The following is a 21,898-nucleotide window of genomic DNA, read 5'->3' as shown; positions in this document are numbered from 1 at the left end:
AAGTCAAGGGGTCTAAACACTTTCTGAAATCACTGTGTATATATATATATATTCCTGTAGTATTACTGTTACCTTACGCTCCACCCTACAGTACAGACCCTGGCTTCATTGCTGTTGTCATAACAAGCTAATTACTCCAAAGATCTGTGATGATCAGTGATTACAGCAAACAGCGACAGATATCTAAGGATGGCTTCTCATGATCACTGCTTTCTGTTACACCCATCCTAACTAAACATCTACCAGGAAATGGTTTGTTTATAGGAGGAGATGATGATGCGGATTCACTGTCTGTCTCCCAGACTTCCCCTGTTACCCACCACCTAGTCCCGTGAGCCTTTGAGAGTGTGTGTGCGCTTTTGGGAATTGTGATCTTTTGGAATGTAGCCCACCACCACCACCACCACCACCACAACACCACCACCACCACCACCACAACAACACCACCACCACCACAACAACACCACCACCACCACCACCACAACAACACCACCACAACAACACCACCACCACAACAACACCACCACAACAACAACAACACCACCACCACCACCACAACAACACCACCACCACAACACCACCACCACCACAACACCACCACCACCACCCCACCACCACCACAACACCACCACCACAACAACACCACCACCACCACCACAACACCACCACCACCACCACCACCATCGTCATTACCACTGAGGTCAGGTCTAGGGTGCTGGAATTACCAACGGGGCTAGCTACCCTAGGAAACAGTGAGGTGTGTGTGTGTGCATGTGTGTGTTCAGCGTTCTGTGTGTGTGTGTGTGTGAGTTCAACTGAAACCAAACCAAGGCCTATGTGAAGCCTGTAATTAAGATTCTCTAGTGAATGCTGATACTATGGAAGAACACTAAATGACTTTACAGCATGCCTGATTTCAGAGACTGGTCAATAGCTAAATGGATTCATTCTGTTCTGTCTGTATAGATACAACATGGTCTGCTGGAGTGGAGGAGAGGGAAAGGGATTCAATGTGGGGGACTAGTGAGTGAGTAAGTCAGTGAGTGAGTGAGTGAGTGAGTGAGTGAGTGAGTGAGTGAGTGAGTGAGTGAGTGAGTGAGTGAGTGAGTGAGTGAGTGAGTGAGTGAGTGAGTGAGTGAGTGAGTGAGTGAGTGAGTGAGTGAGTGAGTGAGTGGGTGAGTGAGTGAGTGAAAGAGTGAATGAGAGAATGAGTGATTTCGGAGCAGTTTTATACACACACTCTCTTTCTTTGATCATCTTCTAGACCAACAGTACTGTAAAGTCAAAACATGTATCCATCAACATAGTGGTAAAACAATGGGCAGAGATGGGAGAGAAGAACATCTGAAATTCCACAACCACAACCATAGAATTAGAATGAATAGAATGGGCATTCTAAAGTCATTCATTCTAATTCTATGACCACACCAGCATGTAAAGAATGAATTAACACAGTGATGAGTGATCATCATTCATTTAAATGAAACTCCAATGCCAAGCCAAATCCCATCTATATTAGCAAGATGGTTCCTATGTCAACTTCCATTATCAGAGGCTTCGTTTTCCAATGGACACAGGAATAATCTAGCAGTAATGAGCAATTTGCAGACCATTAGGTCCTTTTGACTCGTCTTCCTGTGTTAAAGAGCCTTCAACATGTGACAGGATATACTGATGATTGTATCACTAAGATGACTAGCGTGTTGTATAAACTCAACACTCTCACTGAGTTATATGTTAGGACTAATGCAGGTTTAATTCTGGGTCTAAGAGGTCAACTTTTAGCAACGCTCATATGACTCACCGTTTATCAGACAAATAATAGCCATGTAAAATAACAGGACTTCTGAGAGTTGCTCATCTAATGTCTGTAAAATATTTGATGTCTGAATAAAATAATACTTTTCAGATAAATCTGAGTTGAAAAGTCATACTCATCAATTGAAACTTTGTATCAGTTGTCCTGTTGGAACGTCTATATACATTCATCTGATTATGATACGGTAACTTTCCATAGTTTTCAACTGTCTACATTGTTACACTGTAACAATCTGACTGTACACTCAGTTACTATAACTGTATTCTCACTGTGCCATATAACAATACGTTTATAAAATTGGATTTTTTTTTTTACCTTTTAAAAGCGTTGGTCCAGCAATCCTGAGAACTTCACCACAGCATCTCGTTGAAGAAATGTGGTGAGTCTATCTCGAGTCAGATGTGTGATGGATATTGGGGGCGTTCCGTTCTATGGTGGGACGTCTGTCCTCGGATCAAACCATTCTCTGGAAAGAGAGAGAAGCGTGCTGCGGAAGTTAGTTAGAATTGTCACATGTTTTTATTTGACGGGGTATAGTTTCTGGACGAGTTTTTGAAAGAATAGCAAAGTAAATGTAACTTCATGTTGGATAATTATTCCTAACGTTTTCACTCGAGAGCATTTTTCTTTTCTGCAGACACGCTATGCCCCATTGACACAGACATGATATGTTATATGTCAGAAAGGGGTGATCGAGAAGAATAGCTGGAGAAAATAAAAGTTAGTGGGAGAGGCAGAGACGAGTGCCGGTGGACAGCTGGCTGGTAGGAGAGTGATGGAGGTAGCCTCTTGAATAATAAAATGGCATGCATCCACAATTACACCTAACTTGTTTCATGCTGTTTTGACAGATTATATTTAACGGTATAAAAAGGTATTTAAAGTCACTGAAGAAGGATGATAGATTGTAGAATACATTAAAATCAATTTAAAAAACCCAACCCCCAGAGTCACAAATGACCCCCGGAGCATCTTGACCAGATCCGCCGTCATCCCTTTACTTGGCCGGTCGGGGCAGAGAGGGGAGAGGTAGAGCAAGCATGTCGCTTTAGCTACCATTCCCTCCCCCGGCCTCATACCTCCTCCGGCCAACCCCCTCCCCGGCCTCATCCCTTCCCCGGCCTCATCCCTCTCCCGGCCTCACCCCCCCCCCGGCCTCATCCCTCTCCCGGCATCATCCCTCTCCCGGCCTCACCCCCCCCCCGGCCTCATCCCTCTCCCGGCATCATCCCTCCCCCGGCCTCATCCCTCCCCCGGCCTCATCCCTCCAGATGGCCAGCTTTTTTCTCTCATCCCGTGATGGAATGAAAAGATCGGCTAATTAAACAAAGTCCCATATCCATGTGAAAGACGGAAGAGCCCTTGGGGAACAGTTGAGCGCAGGAGAGCTGGCCAGGCCAAGTATTGATTGTCACAGTTGTTGTCCCCTAGATTCTACAACACTAGGGTTATTTAAACGGGAATGTTTGTAATCTTTATTGTCTTCTTGGTAAACACATTGCTAAGAAAAGAAAAGGAGCAACAACAACAGACTAATCCACATAACATCTGTCATGATGGGGGGTTAGCTATATGAGTGACAACTGAAAATAGAAAATAACTGCATTACATAAAGAGAATTCAGAGTTCCAGTCACTACCCTGTGTCCAATAGTGGAGTAACATATACTTAATGTATGGCCTTTGAACTAAATGAACCAACCAAAATGACATGGAACACACCACATTATGACACCATGCTGCTGTAAACCAATTGCTAGTGTTGAATACAGACTTCAAAACTAAAAGTGAATCATTATAAAAAAAAACATTTATTCATAAATCAAATAAAATATTTGTCCTTAACATACACATTGTTTTCAGTAGACCTATGCACTTTCACATTCTCTATATGAAACCTATGACCGGTTTTCCTACAACAGTCCAGCGAGAAATGCATATCAGTCCTAGGAGTAGTCTTTTCAGTAACTTGCTGCAGTGAAGTTGACCCTCATCATATAGCTGTAGGATATGGGGTGCAGTGGAGGGAGAAACAGGAGGATGGGTTCATTGCAATGGCAGAACCATTGTGGTGAGGGAGGTGAACAAGTGCACTCTTTGGATCCTTGGGTGAAGAAATGGGCCGCAGCCACGGCTTCCGTGGTGAGAGGCTGCGGGGGGGTGATGAGACGGGACGGAATGTCAAGTAGCCGTCACTGCCCAGACATCTGTGTGCGCCTCAGGTTGTCCTTCACACGTACAAACTCAGGGACTCCTCTCTCCTGCTCCTCCCGGCGCCTGATCTCCTCCTGCTCATACTGAAACATGACAGTAGATTCATTTCAAACATGGTCATAGCCTTCTGCTGTTTTTGTAAATAGTAAATACACTTTGTTTTTCTCCCAATGTTATTGGTGTTTTATTACATAGTGTGTGTGTGTGTGTGTGTGTATTTGGTGTGTGTGTCTGGTGTGTGTGTTTGGCGTGTGTGTGTGTGTGGTGTGTGTGTGTCTGGTGTATGTGTGTGTGGTGTGTGGTGTGTGTGTGTATCTGGTGAGTGTATGTGTGTGTGTGTGTGTGTGTGTTTGGCGTGTGTGTGTGTGTTTGGCGTGTGTGTGTGTGTGTGTGTGTGTGTGTGTTTGGCGTGTGTGTGTGTGTGTGTGGTGTGGTGTGGTGTGGTGTGGTGTGTGTGTGTGTGTTACCTCCAGCAGTATCTGCTGTCTCTTGCGTAGTTCAGTCTCCAGTTCCAGAGGAGGCTGTAGAGCCAGTTCCTGCTCTCTATGCTGCTCCAGTTCCAGAGGAGGCTGTAGAGCCAGTTCCTGCTCTCTATGCTGCTCCAGTTCCAGAGGAGGCTGTAGAGCCAGTTCCTGCTCTCTATGCTGCTCCAGTTCCAGAGGAGGCTGTAGAGCCAGTTCCTGCTCTCTATGCTGCTCCAGTTCCAGAGGAGGCTGTAGAGCCAGTTCCTGCTCTCTATGCTGCTCCAGTTCCAGAGGAGGCTGTAGAGCCAGTTCCTGCTCTCTATGCTGCTCCAGTTCCAGAGGAGGCTGTAGAGCCAGTTCCTGCTCTCTCTGCTGCTCCAGTTCCAGAGGAGGCTGTAGAGCCAGTTCCTGCTCTCTTTGCTGCTCCAGTTCCAGAGGAGGCTGTAGAGCCAGTTCCTGCTCTCTATGCTGCTCCAGTTCCAGAGGAGGCTGTAGAGCCAGTTCCTGCTCTCTCTGCTGCTCCAGTTCCAGAGGAGGCTGTAGAGCCAGTTCCTGCTCTCTATGCTGCTCCAGTTCCAGAGGAGGCTGTAGAGCCAGTTCCTGCTCTCTCTGCTGCTCCAGTTCCAGAGGAGGCTGTAGAGCCAGTTCCTGCTCTCTATGCTGCTCCAGCCTCCTCTGTTCCAGGACTCGCTTCAGCTCAGGCTTCTCTCCTGGCAACAGGCCTGTAAATGGGCACAACAGACAACATGTCCAGACATATTTACACTACTGCGCCAAGCAGAGCTGAGCTGGCCTGGTTTGCATCCACCATAGTTGCTAGATAGGACAATGTGAAAATAAATATCTAAGTCAGAAGAGAACGGTTCAGGTTGGCATGATTGTGTGAAAAGGGTATTACACATAGGGGGCTCAGACACACACACACACACACACTACTCGGTCTCTCCTTGTGGTGCTGGGAATAAATGCAGCATAGTTTAGTTAATAATACTGTACCTAAACTATTATCTCTGCACTTTTCATTTTGTCTATGCTTCAGCAGATGTGATCTTTCTTAAAACTTCAGAGACATATAACAGAGCCTTTTGTCGATTTCTGTGCATATTGTAAGTATATGTGAGTGTTTATTTCAACCACCGTTTGGTGCTGACCAGCAGTTCACGGTGCAGGTCGTGGTGACTGGGTGTCTCCACCGTGGAGCCGTTCAGTTTCACCCTGGGCTGCTGCAGCTGGGACTGCGTATGGCTCACCTCCTGGACCTCACTACACTCTGTAGACTGCCGGGACAGGGCGTCGCGGCACACATAGTTCTCTACAGGAGAGAAAAGGGTTCACACAAGTCTGGCACAAGTCTAGCCTTTTTCCAGATCTGTTTGTGTGCTGTGTGCAGACTCCATTGCTGTCATTGTCAGACAATTCCATAAGTTGGCAAAAACAGACAAAACAAATCAAATTGTATTTGTCACATGCGCCGAATACAACAGTGAAATGCTTACTTACAACTCAGGCTACCACAAGTCAACTTGTGTCGTAGTAAATATATTTGTTATAGTGAATATGGAATATGATATGTTGAGTAAAATGTTGTGCTAAGATCTATTTAGGTCAGGAGCTGGTTATAAGTTCTGTTCCTATCCAATAACAATGGACAAAAGGGTCCTATCTTGTCAGCCTTGTCAGCAGGTGGCCAAGGACAACACCCACGCCATAGGTCTCTCAGTTCTTCCAACTCACGAGTTCTGCCTTGACACAAACACACACACACACACACACACACATCATTACTGTTAACACACACACACACAAAATCCCCTCTTTTAGGCTGAACATTTGAAGACAGAGAACCCGACTCAGAGCCAATGCAACAGTGACACTAGCCTGGAGGGGACCTCGCCCAACTCATCAGGACCAATCAGAAGATCAGAACTACTAGATTCAACCTACTTCATTTATTGCATAAAATGTCTGCACACAATGTTTTCGGGGCTCTCTTCAGATAGCTCCCTACGAGTTTGACGAACGAGTCCGTGCACGCTATTCCAGATATCTTTACCTCTGAATAAACTGCCTTATATTATACCATTATCCACCCTGTCCAAAAGTCTCTACTTGGTCTCAGTTCTCCAGTAAACTTGTGATCATCAACACTTGTACCATCAAATCTGAGATCACATCATTTATTAATTGAATCAGTCTTAGCTTTTACTATAGATATACCTTTTCTATGGTGCCAAAATCCTGGCCGCTGAGGAAGCACCTGAAATGTGAGAGAAGATCGGCCATTAATTAACTCCAGCAGAGTATAACAAAACATTGTACTGCAAATGTTCAGTAATATGATACAGTAGGGAACCACACATCCGCAACACACAGTAGCAAGGGCATGGTGTAAAACATTAGAGAGCTAACTAGCTAGCTAGTTTGGGCAGGGTGTGAATATTCTACATTTGTATTTATATGTTGGCCGGTGTGGTTCCCAATCAGAGGCAGCTGTCGCTCGTTGTCTCTGATTGGGAATCATACTTAGGCAGCCTTTTGGCACTGTCTAGTTGTGGGTTCTTGTTCCGTGTAAGGTGTGTTGTACCTTTGGACTTCACGTTTCGTTTCCTTTGTTGTTTTGTCGTGTGTTTATCGTTAAATAAACATGTACGCATATCACGCTGCGCCTTGGTCCGACCCGTCTTTAAACGAACGTGACACAATGACATTCTTGGACCAATCCATATCTATAGAAATTAATGTCATTTTGATCATTCACAACAACTAGGGCACTTTTTTTGTTGCTTTCTTGGGGGAAAACATATTGGATTGAATTTGTATCATTATACCGTAGGTTTATGGTCAAATCAGTTCAATAGTAAGCTCTTCCCTTATTGTAACATTCAGATGACCCGTTTTACAACCCACTTGGCCACCTTGTGGCCACCAGTGGTAACATCAGTGGTCGGACCTGAAGCAAAACAACTGATCGAGTTGAATAAAACATTTTTGGTCATGGTCTGTAGACTATGCAATAATTAATTCAAAGCCCAATGCATGGTTACGATAGAAGGATAGACAACACACAATTGATATAACATAGGTACATCCAAAGTAAAATTGGACTAAACAATTTGTAAAATTCTCCTAACTGAAAATGAAACGTTATATAAACTTGAGTGATTATCGCTGATCCTTTCCCAAAAAACACCAACATACACCTCCAGACTATTGCAAAGAAATCCACAAATGTCTGTCTGAAATCTTTTAGATTGCACTAATCTTTTGATTGTTCTGGATCAATCCACACACTGTCTGTAATGCTGTACTACTGATTAAGTATAGGCACAGTAGAGTTGTTGCTCTGCCTTCAATATAACCCCATAACATTTTGACTATGCAGAAAGCAACAGCATCCATATGTAACAGGTCAAAGAATTACAGATTTTTGCAACCGTTCATTTTCTATTTTTTATTTTATTTTGTGAGTTGATTTCACCAAAATATTGTATTGTTCAGCATTTTGTGTAGTTTACAGATATTGGGAGAGTTTAATTGTGTAAGTGCGCCCTCTAGAGTTGGTTTGGTTATATGCGGAGGGAGGTCATGCTTTTCTCAGTCTGCATTGTATTCGGCTGGGAGAGGTACGTGTTCACTTCGGCGTGACATAAACTTGATATACCTGTTAAAACTAAAACGTTTCAGTGCACATAGTAACTTGTATGTATATTATATGATGAGTGTACGTACATTTAATCAAGTTGTGTCGTGAATTTAGCCATTTTTGAGAGTTGAGAAATTGCTAACTTAGCTAACCTCGTGTTCTGTTTAGCTGTAAGTTAGCAATCATCATTCTATCCTCTTGTATGAAGCTCACGTTGTTCTTTTTATGTTAGGCGGATTCTGGTCGAGGGTAGAGTTTTGAACATTTTCTCTCTTTGATGTTGAACAGGTATGTATTCCCTATATCAGGTTAAAAATGTGTTCATTTAAAATGTTTTCATGTATTGATTAGTGTTTAATGGCACTGAAAAGCTCAAATGTGAAGGATTACATGTTGCTTCGTGCATATTACTGTATGTATTACCCATTTGAAAGATGGTTTATGTCATGTTGCACAGTATTAATGTAAAGGCTAAAAGCTCAGAGTTTTTGGCAGAGATAACATGAATATGACACATACATAAGATATACACCAGATGCAATGTTTATTTTCCAATGATGTTGTATTTTATTCCTTGTATTTTTGAATGTGATTATACTGAGTCTGCATTGTATTCGGCTGGGAGAGGCGGATTCTGGTCGAGGGTAGAGTTTTGAACATTTTCTCTCTTTGATGTTGAACAGATTGAGAGAGTTGTACACAATAAAGTGCCTTCAAGTACGCCAGTGTGTTGTCTTCAGTGCACCGGAACACAACGCAGTAGTCGGCAACGAGCAGACCGCGCCGGCTACATTGGTGCCGTGACCCGGATTATCTTCGCTTCAGATCATCGCCAGGGTGATCGCCGGTGGTTGCTGTGACGAGTAGGAACCTCTTCGGAATGTTACAAGTATAAGGGCAAACATTAATGTGTAAATTGTAGCTCTTAATTGCTTACCTCAGCTACTTCTATCATTGTACAATTTTTTTTCTTCATATTCACATGTTCTGGTGATTCACATATCATTACCATAGTCTATTACAACTTTCTATTTAAAAAAAAAAAAAAAAAAATGGCTGATGGCAAGGATGCGCAGACACCATTTAGTGTTGGAGATGCTGCAGACATTGCAAGCAGCGTTAGTTCAGTGGGCTGTCCTGCATTTTCATACACTCACACCCAAACAGATGAACATTCTCCACGTCAGCCAGTGTCTAGTTCACATGTGAGTTCTGCAGACCTAGGGAGTCTCATCACACAGTTAGCTCATGAAATAGGAGAGAACATTGCTAGCCAATTACAGAGATCTGTTGGTAGTGCAGATAACCAAACCACTCCTACGCCTAGCCTGAACTTAGGATATGGACAGTCTGATTTGAACATGACAGGAGTAAAGTTAGTCATGAAGACAGATGTCAAAGAGCCGCCGTACTTCAGGGGTGATGGAACAGACAAACACACAGTGCATGAGTGGGAAGAGATTATGAGCGTTTACCTGAATAAGAGGGGTGTACACCCGCAAGAGCACTCCCAGGAGATAATGTCAAGACTAATGGGAAAGGCTAGAGACATTGTTAAAGTTACCCTGCGCAGTATGCCATCGCTGCAGCCAGCTGAGAACTCCAAGCTCGTCTTTGATATTCTGAAACAACATTTCAGTGAGTTAACCTACTCCTCTATGCCTTTAGCAGATTTCTATAACACACTTCCTCTGGCTGGAGAAAGTCCCATGGACTATTGGATACGCTTGAACAAGGCTGTGGATGTCGCAGATGAGTGTCTGAGAAGGCAGGGGCGAAACATTGAGGACCCCTCTCACGAAGTCACAATGATGCTGGTGAAACACTGTCCCGACCCCGCTCTTGCAAGTGTCCTAAAGTGCAAAACAGCTGAAAAGTGGACAGCAAATGAGATTCATGAACACCTCGTTGAACAACAGAGAGAGGCTAGAACAATGTGTCAAGCCAAATCTTATCGGCCAAAGAACATTGGTGCACATGCTCAGGCATTAACCACAGAGACAGTCGCTGCTGAAAACCCAACAGACCTTACGGGTTACCCAAAGGCAATGGGGCTTCCATCCTCTCCTCAGACAGAGAGCATCTGCATGCAGTCTCTCATTGGCTTGCTGGACCGTGTGCTAGAGCAGACGGCACACACAACAGCAGTCGTGCCACCAAGCAGGGGGCCAGCAGCCATTGTTCAGAGTAGATGTAAAGTCTGTCAGTCTGCCGAACATTCAACTACTGCACACTGTAGACAGGCGAACCTCTGTATGGGCTGTTACAAGCCCGGCCACTGGAAGAGAGAATGCCAACAACGCCGGCCAAGAATTAACGCTCAGCCACAGTTAACGCACACATCACCTAACTCTGAGCAAGGTGGAGCCAGTTTAAACTAGATAGCTCACATACGGAAAGGGGGATGTGTGAGCGTTGAAGATTCAACCCTTGAAGAAAGTGAAGAATTGAAGGAGATGTATGTCAATGTCTGTAAAGCAATGTCTGATAATTGCACGGTAATTGTTCAGAATATTCACAGAGTTGAGACGTTCAGTGAGTTATTTCACGCACCGGTGACAGTTAATGGCTGTGCTCAGTTGCAAGGGCTCCTCGATACAGGCTCAATGGCTTGCACGATAAGTGAAGAGGCAGAGCAGAGACTACTATCGGATAGCGTCTTGACCCCACATCAAGAACTCTCACAGCATATCATCCTTGTTGGCTGTGGAGGAGTACAAGTGCGCCCCAAGTGCATGTATGACATGGAACTAAGTCTGTATGGGGTAAAGTGCATGGTCCCAGTTCTGGTGATCACTGGTCAGAAAGACGACATAATAGTAGGCACCAACATGTTGAAACGTGTACTGCATCAGCTGAAAAACGAGAACAGTTATTGGACACTTATCTCGAGCAACACAAAAGGGTCTCCAGATGGCGAACAGTTTCTAGAAATGATGACCAGTCTCACAAGATGGAGGGGGTGAAGATGTCCCAGGAAAAGTAGGGACAGTGAAGCTAACTCAGGCGGTGACTCTCCTTCCCAAACAAGAGTACCTGCTGTGGGGAAGACTGCCAAGTAATATACCCAAGTCACCTGGGAGTACAGTTATGGTGGAGCCTACAACCTCCAGGTGTGTGCCTCGGGGCATTATGGTGGGGAGAGTGGTAACACCGCTATGGGGAGATGGCTGGACTCCCATGAAAGTCACTAATATCTCAGACAAACCACTCACACTGAAAAGGAACAGCAAGCTTGCGGACGTCTCTACTTGTGTTGCAGCTGAAGATCTCACACTGTTCCAGGGTTCCTGTCAGAGTGATGCTGGCTCTGTTGGAGTGACTCATGTGAAACAGGACGACAACGGTGACCTGAAAGACAGACTGCAGAAGTCTGGTCTAGGAAATGTCGATATTGATCATTGTGAAGCGAGCCCCTCCACCAAGCTCCAACTTGTGACATTGCTGGAGAAATATCAGGATATATTTTCAAAGCATAATCTTGACTGTGGAGAAGCCAAGGGCTTTGCCCATAGGATCCGCCTCACTGACGACCGTCCCTTCCGTCTTCCATATCGCAGAGTGCCGCCAGCCCATTATCAAAAGCTGCGCCAAGTTCTCACCGAGATGGAGGAACAGGAAATCATACGGAAATCAATGAGTGAATATGCTTCTCCACTCGTGATGGTTTGGAAGAAAAATGGCGACCTCCGGATATGCACAGACTTTCGATGGCTGAATGCAAGAACTATCAAGGACGCTCATCCTTTGCCCCATCAATCGGACTGCTTGGCTGCCCTTGGCGGTAATGCTGTCTTCAGCACCATGGACCTCACGTCTGGATTTTATAACTTGCCCATGCATGAGGAGGACAAAAAGTATACCGCCTTCACAACACCATTAGGCCTGCACGAGTATAACAGAATGCCACAGGGGCTTTGCAACAGTCCAGCGTCCTTCATGAGGATGATGATGAGTATCTTTGGCGATCTTAACTTCAGCAGTCTCTTGTGCTACCTAGATGATCTCTTGATATTTGCCCCCAATGAACAGCAGGCCCTCAGCAGATTAGAGGTTGTTTTCCAGAGGCTACGGGAGCACAATCTAAAGTTGAGTCCAAAGAAATGCCATCTGTTGCGGAGATCTGTGAAGTTTCTCGGACACATCGTTGACAGTGACGGTGTTGCTGTTGACCCAGAGAAGGTCGAGGTCATCACCAAAATGTCAAAGAGGGACTTGATGGAAGATGATGGCTGCACTCCTTCAGTTCGCAGAGTGAAGTCGTTCCTGGGGATGGTATTTTATTACCAACACTACATACCAAATTGCTCCTCCATCGCAAAACCCCTGTTTGCTCTCACAGCTGGCCAGAAACGGAGAGGAAAGGCCGGGAAGTACAGTCAGAATGCGGGAGTCTACAGAAAGCTCAAACCTGCGGATTGGACCCTTGACTGCGATTCCGCTTTCGCCAGCCTTAAGGAGAAGCTCCTGAATTGTGTGGTCCTTAGCCATCCAGACTTTACTAAGCCCTTGGTTTTGTCCATTGATGCGTCTCTTGATGGCCTTGGGGCAGTTCTGTCCCAGATACCAGAAGGAGAAACAAAGGCACGCCCGATCGCCTTTGCCAGCAAGACCCTCACTGGCTCACAAAAGAGGTATCCTGCTCACCGACTGGAGTTCTTGGCGCTCAAATGGAGTGTTTGTGAAAAATTCAGCCACTGGTTGAAAGGCCACACTTTTACAGTGTGGACCGACAATAATCCTTTGACCTATATAATGACCAAACCAAAACTTGACGCTTGCGAACAGAGGTGGGTGGCAAAGCTTTCCCCCTACACCTTCAGTATCAAACACATTCCTGGGGTAAAGAACATTGTGGCAGATGCCCTGAGTAGAGATCCGTTTGCTAAATCAGTGAGCCAAAGGTTGATCAGTGAGCCCTATGGAAGTCTTTTGGCCGAGGCGGAGGGAACCAAAGAGGAGAAAGTCCAAGATCTCTTCCGGAGTAAGACCCAGTGTCTCCAGGCACTTGATGCAGGGTGCTGTGTAACTATGGACCCCACTCAAGACAGGCTGGCCAGCAGTCAAGAACCCTCTCATGTGAAATCTGCTTGTGAAGCTCATGTAGAGTGGGAAAGGGGAGCAGAGATAAGAGCAACACAGTTTCTCAATGTTCTTCCCCAGGCGGTGCCCTCAGAACAAGACACACTTCCAGCCCTCTCCATCGGCGAGCTGAGGCACAGCCAGGAAATAGATCCAGTTATCAGGGAAGTCCTGCCACTCATTCAGAGGGGTGAGCCACCACCTAGGCGAGGGAGGAGGAGGTTATCTCTTACGACCCAGACACTGTGCAAGCAGTGGCATCATCTAAAAGTCCAGGACGGAGTCCTATATAGGGTAACCAAAGACCCATTAAGCAGAGAGAAGAGGTATCAGTTTGTGCTGCCTGCTAGCTTGAAGGCCAAAGCTCTCGCTGGTGTGCATGATTTCGCTGGGCATCAAGGGCAGGCTAGAACAGCACACCTCGCCCGACAGCGTTTCTTCTGGCCGCAAATGGGAAGAGACATCAAGGAATATGTGAAATGCTGCCAACGCTGTATCCTTGCAAAGACCCCTGAACCAGCTGCCCGAGCTCCCTTGGAGAGCATTCGCACTTCGGCACCCATGGAGCTGGTGTGCATTGATTTTTGGAGTGCTGAGGACTGTAAGCAAAGATCTGTCGATGTGTTAGTCATAACAGACCACTTTACAAAATTGGCTCATGCCTTTCCCTGCGTAAACCAAACTGCAAAGCAAATAGCAAAGAAGTTATGGGATAACGTATTCTGCATCTACGGTTTCCCAGAGCGAATACATTCTGATCAAGGGGCCAATTTTGAAAGCAAACTCATAGCTGAACTCCTCAGCCTCACAGGGATTAAGAAAACACACACAACAGCATATCATCCCATGGGAAATGGGCAAACCGAAAGGTTCAATAGGACACTTGGCAGTATGTTGCGTGCCCTACCCCTGACAGCTAAGCAACACTGGGCCCAACAGATACAGACTTTGACTTTTGCGTATAATGCCACCACTCATGAAACAACTGGATATCCTCCATTCTATTTGATGTATGGTCGAGTCCCCAGACTCCCAGTAGACATGGTCTTCAAACAAGTCTTGAGGGATCCAGTCGTGGTGAATTATAAGACCTATGCAGAGAAACTGATGGCGAACCTCCATGTGGCTGCCGACATAGCTCAGCAGCATGCGAGGAAAGGACAGCAACATCAAGCTGATGGCTACAACAAGAGAGTTCGTGGAACCCACTTGAACGTTGGCGACCGAGTTTTGTTAGCTAATAAAGCAGAGAGAGGGAAGAGGAAGTTAGCGGATAAGTGGGAAGCCACTATGTATACCATCATAGACCGGAACCCTCAGACTCACGTTTACAAAGTCAGAGACGAAAGTGGGAAAACAAAAGTTGTTCATCGGAATTTGATGTTGGACGTGAGCTTCTTGCCCATGCCAGAACTAAGCGATGAAGAGACGAATGGAGCTGCCTCGGATGTGGCCAGTGAGTTTCAGCCTCCTTCTGTTGATGCTTTGAGTGGCCTAGCAGTAGATGCTTCTGAGGACCGTACATGTTCGTGGTTAAACGCATCCTCTGACTCTGAGTCTATTGGAGAAGCTGATGAGTCTGAGATGGAGAATGAGACGCCCCACTCTCTGTCCAGGAAGTCTGTTCAACTGACACCCACGAGAGCCCAGTCTAAAGAGGTCAGAGGCCAAGGGGAAAATGAATACTCACCTGTGAGAGACTTGTCGGATTCCAGTGACCCCCCTGATTTGCACATGACTGACACTGACTCTGTTGCCCCAATTGATGTTCCTGACTTAGATGAGACAGGGTCTTCGGACGTCAATTCACCTGTTACACTGATTGATAGTCAGATACCCCCTCAAGTACAAGGGTTTGAAAGTCAGGTTGTCAGAACACGTACTGGCAGGGTTGTTAAGGCAGTCGATCGCTTGATAGAGAACATGGTGCAAAAACCACTCACCAAGGGTTTTGTTACAGGAGTCAGAAGGTCACTGTCTTTCCGTTCTTTATTTTAGATACATTTTTGAGATTGAGATATTTTTCTTTATTACCAGTAGTATGACCTGGGTCATGAGATGTTCATAATGGAGGGAAAGTGTTCCAAGATTTCATATGATGTATAAGGCATCATATTCACTAGAAGGGGCAGTAGCCTGATCAACTGCTGTTTTCTTTTAACTTACTTTGTAAGTAGCTTTATACGCTGTATATGGGAAATGGAGTCCCAGGGCTATCTTGGACCAAGTGGACAAGAGTTTTATTCTATATGTTTTTGGTTATTTTCCACCCTCGAAGTGTGAAGGATTTTGGTGAAATTAAAGAGGGGTGAATGTAACAGGTCAAAGAATTACAGATTTTTGCAACCGTTCATTTTCTATTTTTTATTTTATTTTGTGAGTTGATTTCACCAAAATATTGTATTGTTCAGCATTTTGTGTAGTTTACAGATATTGGGAGAGTTTAATTGTGTAAGTGCGCCCTCTAGAGTTGGTTTGGTTATATGCGGAGGGAGGTCATGCTTTTCTCAGTCTGCATTGTATTCGGCTGGGAGAGGTACGTGTTCACTTCGGCGTGACATAAACTTGATATACCTGTTAAAACTAAAACGTTTCAGTGCACATAGTAACTTGTATGTATATTATATGATGAGTGTACGTACATTTAATCAAGTTGTGTCGTGAATTTAGCCATTTTTGAGAGTTGAGAAATTGCTAACTTAGCTAACCTCGTGTTCTGTTTAGCTGTAAGTTAGCAATCATCATTCTATCCTCTTGTATGAAGCTCACGTTGTTCTTTTTATGTTAGGCGGATTCTGGTCGAGGGTAGAGTTTTGAACATTTTCTCTCTTTGATGTTGAACAGGTATGTATTCCCTATATCAGGTTAAAAATGTGTTCATTTAAAATGTTTTCATGTATTGATTAGTGTTTAATGGCACTGAAAAGCTCAAATGTGAAGGATTACATGTTGCTTCGTGCATATTACTGTATGTATTACCCATTTGAAAGATGGTTTATGTCATGTTGCACAGTATTAATGTAAAGGCTAAAAGCTCAGAGTTTTTGGCAGAGATAACATGAATATGACACATACATAAGATATACACCAGATGCAATGTTTATTTTCCAATGATGTTGTATTTTATTCCTTGTATTTTTGAATGTGATTATACTGAGTCTGCATTGTATTCGGCTGGGAGAGGCGGATTCTGGTCGAGGGTAGAGTTTTGAACATTTTCTCTCTTTGATGTTGAACAGATTGAGAGAGTTGTACACAATAAAGTGCCTTCAAGTACGCCAGTGTGTTGTCTTCAGTGCACCGGAACACAACGCAGTAGTCGGCAACGAGCAGACCGCGCCGGCTACACATAGCATCAATGCATAGTCAGCTTTGGTATCCATTCCTAGAAGGTCACAGATCAGCTTCTTTACTGTGTTGATCAGAATCACCTGTCACTGTCAGTCACCACCATAAATTGAATATAACACTAATTTAATGTATCTCTATGGCCACCACCCACCACCTATGACAGGTGGCCAAAAGACAACCAGGCGTGACAGTTGAGCCACCAATTCAGAAAGGAGTTCAGACGATAATAAACAGACTCACTTTCTTTGCATTGTATGACCCTTCCATGGCACGGTCGCTACAGTCCTCCGTTTCTATCAAGCCACAAGATCTCTCTCCCCCTCTCTTATTCAATAGCACCTCTACACATACAGGCGTCTGCTTCTTTACAGCTCCCAAATCCAACATAGTAGTGATGTCTCTGAGAAGAAGAGTGTCTGTAGGTTACAGTTCAATGATTTAACCTACCAGTTGTAGACACACAGTGGTGGTAGTCAACCCCTATAATCCCATTACGCCATTCAAGATTAAGGGTGCATCCCAAATGGCAGCCTCTTCATTATATAGTACACTACTTTTAACCAGAACTCTGGTCATAGAGAATAGGGTGCCATTTGAAACTCAGACTAAACCACAACCCACAACCCCCCGGGATTAGGAGGTGAGATTAGCTAATTGCCTTGGACATCAATGCTGCTTTTATTACAAATTACAAATGTAACATAATGCAGAATGAACAAGCAAAGTTGCTATGTTGCTTTTAAACCAATATAACATGGCAGTGATGGCAGAGTCCCCTCTGTATTTTTGGTATTTGGTATTTTATTAGGATCCCCATTAGCTGTTGCGAAAGCAGCAGCTACACTTCCTGGGGTCCACACAAAACATGAAACTTGACATAATACAGAACATTAATAGACAAGAACAGCTCAAGGACAGAACTACATAAAAATGTTTTAAAGGTACATGTAGCCTACATATCAATACATACACACAAACTATCTAGGTCAAATAGGGGAGAGGCATTGTGCCGTGAGGTGTTGCTTCATCTGTTTTTTGAAAACAAGTTTGCTGTTTATTTGAGCAATATGAGATGGAACGGAGTTCCATGCAATAATGGCTCTATATAATACTGTACGCTTTCTTGAATTTGTTCTGGATTTGGGGACTGTGAGAAGACCCCTGGTGGCATATCTGGTGGGGTAAGTGTGTGTGTCAGAGCTGTGTGTAAGTTGACTATGCAAACAATTTGGGATTTTCAACACATTAATGTTTCTTATAAAAAGAAGAAGTGATGCAGTCAGTCTCTCCTCAACTCTTAGCCAAGAGAGACTGGCATGCATAGTATTTATATCAGCCCTCTGATTACAATAAAGAGCAAGACGTGCTGCTCTGTTTTGGGCCAGCTGCAGCTTAACTTGGTATTTCCTTGCAGCACTGGACCACATGACTGGACAATAATCAAGATTAGACAAAACTAGAGCCTGCAGAACTTGCTTTTTGGAGTGTGGTGTCAAAAAAGCAGAGCATCTCTTTATTACGGACAGACCTCTCCTCATCTTTACAACCATTGAATCTATATGTTTTGACCATGATAGTTTACAATCTAAGGTAACACCAAGTAATTTAGTCTCCTCAACTTGTTCAACAGCCACACCATTCATTACCAGATTCAGCTGAGGTCTAGAATTTAGGGAATGATTTGTACCAAATACAATGCTCTTAGTTTTAGAGATGTGTAGGTCCAGTTTATTAGTGGCCACCCATTCCAAAACAGACTGCAACTCTTTGTTAAGGGTTTCAGTGACTTCATTAGCTGTGGTTGCTGATGCGTATATGGTTGAATCATCAGCATACATGGACACACATGCTTTGTTTAATGTCAGTGGCAGGTCATTGGTAAAAATAGAAAATAGTAGAGGGCCTAGAGAGCTGCCCTGTGGTACACCACACTTTACATGTTTGACATTAGAGAAGCTTCCATTAAAGAAAACCCTTTGAGTTATATTAGATAGATAGCTCTGAATCCACGATATGGCAGAGGTTGAAAAGCCATAACACGTTATGGTCAATAATATCAAAGGCTGCACTGAAATCTAACAGTACAGCTCCCACAATCTTCTTATTATCAATTTCTTTCAACCAATCATCAGTCATTTGTGTCAGTGCAGTACATGTTGAGTGCCCTTCCCTATAAGTATTTGGGAGTCTACCCCTCGACGGCTGAGCCCTTTAATGCTGTCTAGTAAATAAGACAACATGGTCTAAGGACAAAGGCCTATATCAGCGGAGGCTGCTGAGGGGAGGACGGCTCATAATAATGGCTGGACGGAGTGAATGGAATGGCATCAAACACCTGGAAACCATGTGTTTGATGTATTTGATACCATTCCACTAAATCCGCTCCAGCCATTACCACGAGACCGTCCTCCCCAATTAAGGTGACACCAACCTCCTGTGGCCTATATGCTTTCAAGTAAATTAATACATAGTGGGGTTACTGGAAGGTCTTTCCAATAGCTCCAATAATGGAATGCTACAGGAACCAACTGGCCTGGGGGAATCAAAGGAGTGATAGAGTATGCTTGCTTGCTACTTTAGATTATAGATAGGGTTATTCATTATACATTAAGGGTCAGTTTCCCTGACACAGATTTAGCTTAGTCCTGGACTAAAAAACATTACAAATTGAGATTCTCCATCGAAATAGCTTTTTAGTCCAGCACTAGGATTAATCAGTGTCTGGGAAACTTTTCCTACATGTGAATGGAGAAAGGTTGTCTGGGAAACCAACCCTACATGTGAATGGAAAGAGGTGAATTGTCCCACACATGGGGTGCATTTCAACAGTCTAAAGTGGCTTTGTCTCATTGTCTCCTTTCCACACAGATCTGTTAACATCATCTAGGACCAGTTTAGCTCTTCACATCAGTGCAGAACGCAAATGAAGGGATTAAGGGAAATTGAAAATAAAAAATATTTAACTAAGAGATGCACCCTCATTGTACCAGATATGGAAAAGAAGTGGTCTTGCAACTGGCTTTCATTGTGTCTCAAAAGCCCTTAGATTGCCCTTCTACTCAGATAGATTCACCATGTACATGTTTATCCAGTCAAACAAATGTAAATATAGTAGCAGTTACCTTTGCTTTGAGAATGCCTTCTGTTCCTGTGATGCTTCTTGATCGTCAATCCATTGGTCTTCCCTTTCCAGCAGCACTTCAATCGACGTTTTCCTGTTTCACTGATCAGCCTGTTTACACAGATGTTGCTACAAAGACAATTTATCCAACATAAAACGACCAAAAGTAGACAGATAAACTACTTGGCAGTGACCACAACCTGTGACAGTGGCAAACGGTATTATACGACGCTTATTTCTGTATCATTATAAAAAATGGTTTAAGTACAATTGCTTATTAGCTAGCAAGCTAACTTTAGCCACCAGGAAGTTTAAGGTGCTGCTCGCCATCTAACTAGCAGGTAGCTAGCTAATGCATAATAAAGCCCTAAATGAATGCCACACTTGCTTGAAATGCACAATTCGTTCAACTTCAGCAAGTTAGTAAACAAATGGTCTACAAACAAATCTATGAAATTATTACATCAGTTTGCTAATGTGTATGTCCCTGAGCAGTGTATTCATTCAATGGTTGTAGCTCAGTTGGTAGAGCATGGCGTTTGCAACACCAGGGTTGTGGGTTCGATTCCCACGGGGGGCCAGTATGAAAAAAATAAAATAATGTATGCACTCACTAACTGTAAGTCGCTCTGGATAAGAGCGTCTGCTAAATGACTAAAAATGTAAATGGTTTACTGGTGTTCGGCTTTCTGCACGTGTGCCTACCTGAAGAAAGTTCCTCGCATGAAGGGCTGGCTGAGAAGAGAGGGGTCTGGGGAGTGTTCTACAAAGGTATTAAATGGGAATAAGATGGTGCCTCCTAATTAACATGCCAGAGATTGATAATTAGTCAACAGGATTACATCAGGCATCCCTAAAACATAGTAAAGGGTCTGCTTATTAATGTGCTATTTTAAAGGGAAAGTTAAACATGATTTCAATAAAAGTTCATGCATATCACTTGTGCATTTGTACACACACCTCCCACTTGCTTTTCTAATGAGTTTGAAATGTGATGTTGTTTAAAACTTGATATCACCAGGGATTGTCTTTGTTCTTGTCTCAACAGCATATGTGATTGGGACCAGACTTCACCTGACAGTGGCTCTATCCTGTGTGACCATGGCGTTCTATGTCCTCTTTCTGAAGTGACCAACTAGGGGACTGGACTGTCTAGTCGGCTGCTCATGGACACTAGCCTGGTCTCAGGTTTTCTTTGACAATGACATCAATGGAGTTGGCAAGACAGCACAAACAGATCTGTGGCCAGGCTACATGGACACTGGCTATGAGCTTGGAAACAATGAACAATGTGGCGAAGGGAAGAGGATGGGGCTACACACTTTCCAAAAGGGATCTTCTCTCCGTCAACATGCCACACACCCTGCACTTTCTGAACTGAGATGTTATTTGAGTTAGTGGTGATGAAAAAAGGTCAAGACACTGACTGACACAGAGATCAACAACATGAGAGAGTACCCCTCTGTGTGCAGTCAGTGGTCAAAACAGGGTGGTTGATGTATCTCTTTCTGTACATTCAAATGGGGGACTTTGGGGATTTTACTGTGAATCTAGTGCTTTTGGAGTTCAGGAGTTTGGAAAAGTGTACCTCCACAGGACCAATGTATAACACAGCCATTAATTGGACATTCATGCTTCATTTAGAGAAGTTTGATACTAATGATCTGTCAAAAATGACCAACATCTTTCAGCAGTTGCCAGTACTTTATCCGCCCGCAACCGCAGGGCTCTCCAGAGGGTGGTGCGGTCTGCCGAACACATTACCGGGGGCAAACTACCCGCCCTCCAAGACACCTACAGCACCCGATGTCACAGGAAGGCCAAAAAGATCATCAAGGACAACAACCACCCGAGCCACTGCCTGTTCACCCCGCTATCATCCAGAAGGCGAGGTCAGTACAGGTGCATCAAAGCAGGGACCGAGAGAATGAAAAACAGCTTCTATCTCAAGGCCATCAGACTGTTAAATAGCCATCACTAGCACATTAGAGGCTGCTGCTGCCTATTGAAATCACTGGCCACTTTATAAAATGGAACACTAGTCACTTTAAGATTGTTTACATATCTTGCACTACTCATCATGTATATACTGTATTCTATTCTAAAATATTCTACTGTATCTTAGTCCATGCCGCTCTGTCATTGCTTGTCCATTAATGTATATATTCTTAAATTCCATTCCTTACTAGATTTGTGTGTGTTGGG

At 44.1% G+C, this 21,898-nt stretch overlaps 1 protein-coding gene and 1 pseudogene across 1 annotated transcript; one reads left to right on the top strand and one right to left on the bottom strand.

The window, feature by feature from the left end:
• Nucleotides 1-3,310: 3,310 nt before the first annotated feature.
• Nucleotides 3,311-19,733, bottom strand: LOC121537834 (zinc finger protein 853-like; the record flags this gene model as incomplete). Its single annotated transcript, XM_041845437.2, has 4 exons — nucleotides 3,311-4,115; nucleotides 4,500-5,218; nucleotides 6,714-6,753; nucleotides 19,695-19,733. Coding segments are annotated over 4 exons (903 nt in total), but the record flags the coding sequence as incomplete, so codon positions are not given.
• A 610-nt stretch (nucleotides 19,734-20,343) lies between these two features.
• LOC121537835 lies at nucleotides 20,344-21,473 on the top strand (annotated as a pseudogene).
• Nucleotides 21,474-21,898: the final 425 nt, after the last annotated feature.

Source organism: Coregonus clupeaformis, chromosome 24 (genome assembly GCF_020615455.1).
Source record: "Coregonus clupeaformis isolate EN_2021a chromosome 24, ASM2061545v1, whole genome shotgun sequence".
NCBI lineage: Eukaryota > Metazoa > Chordata > Actinopteri > Salmoniformes > Salmonidae > Coregonus > Coregonus clupeaformis.
This window is presented reverse-complemented; position numbering and strand designations above follow the sequence as displayed.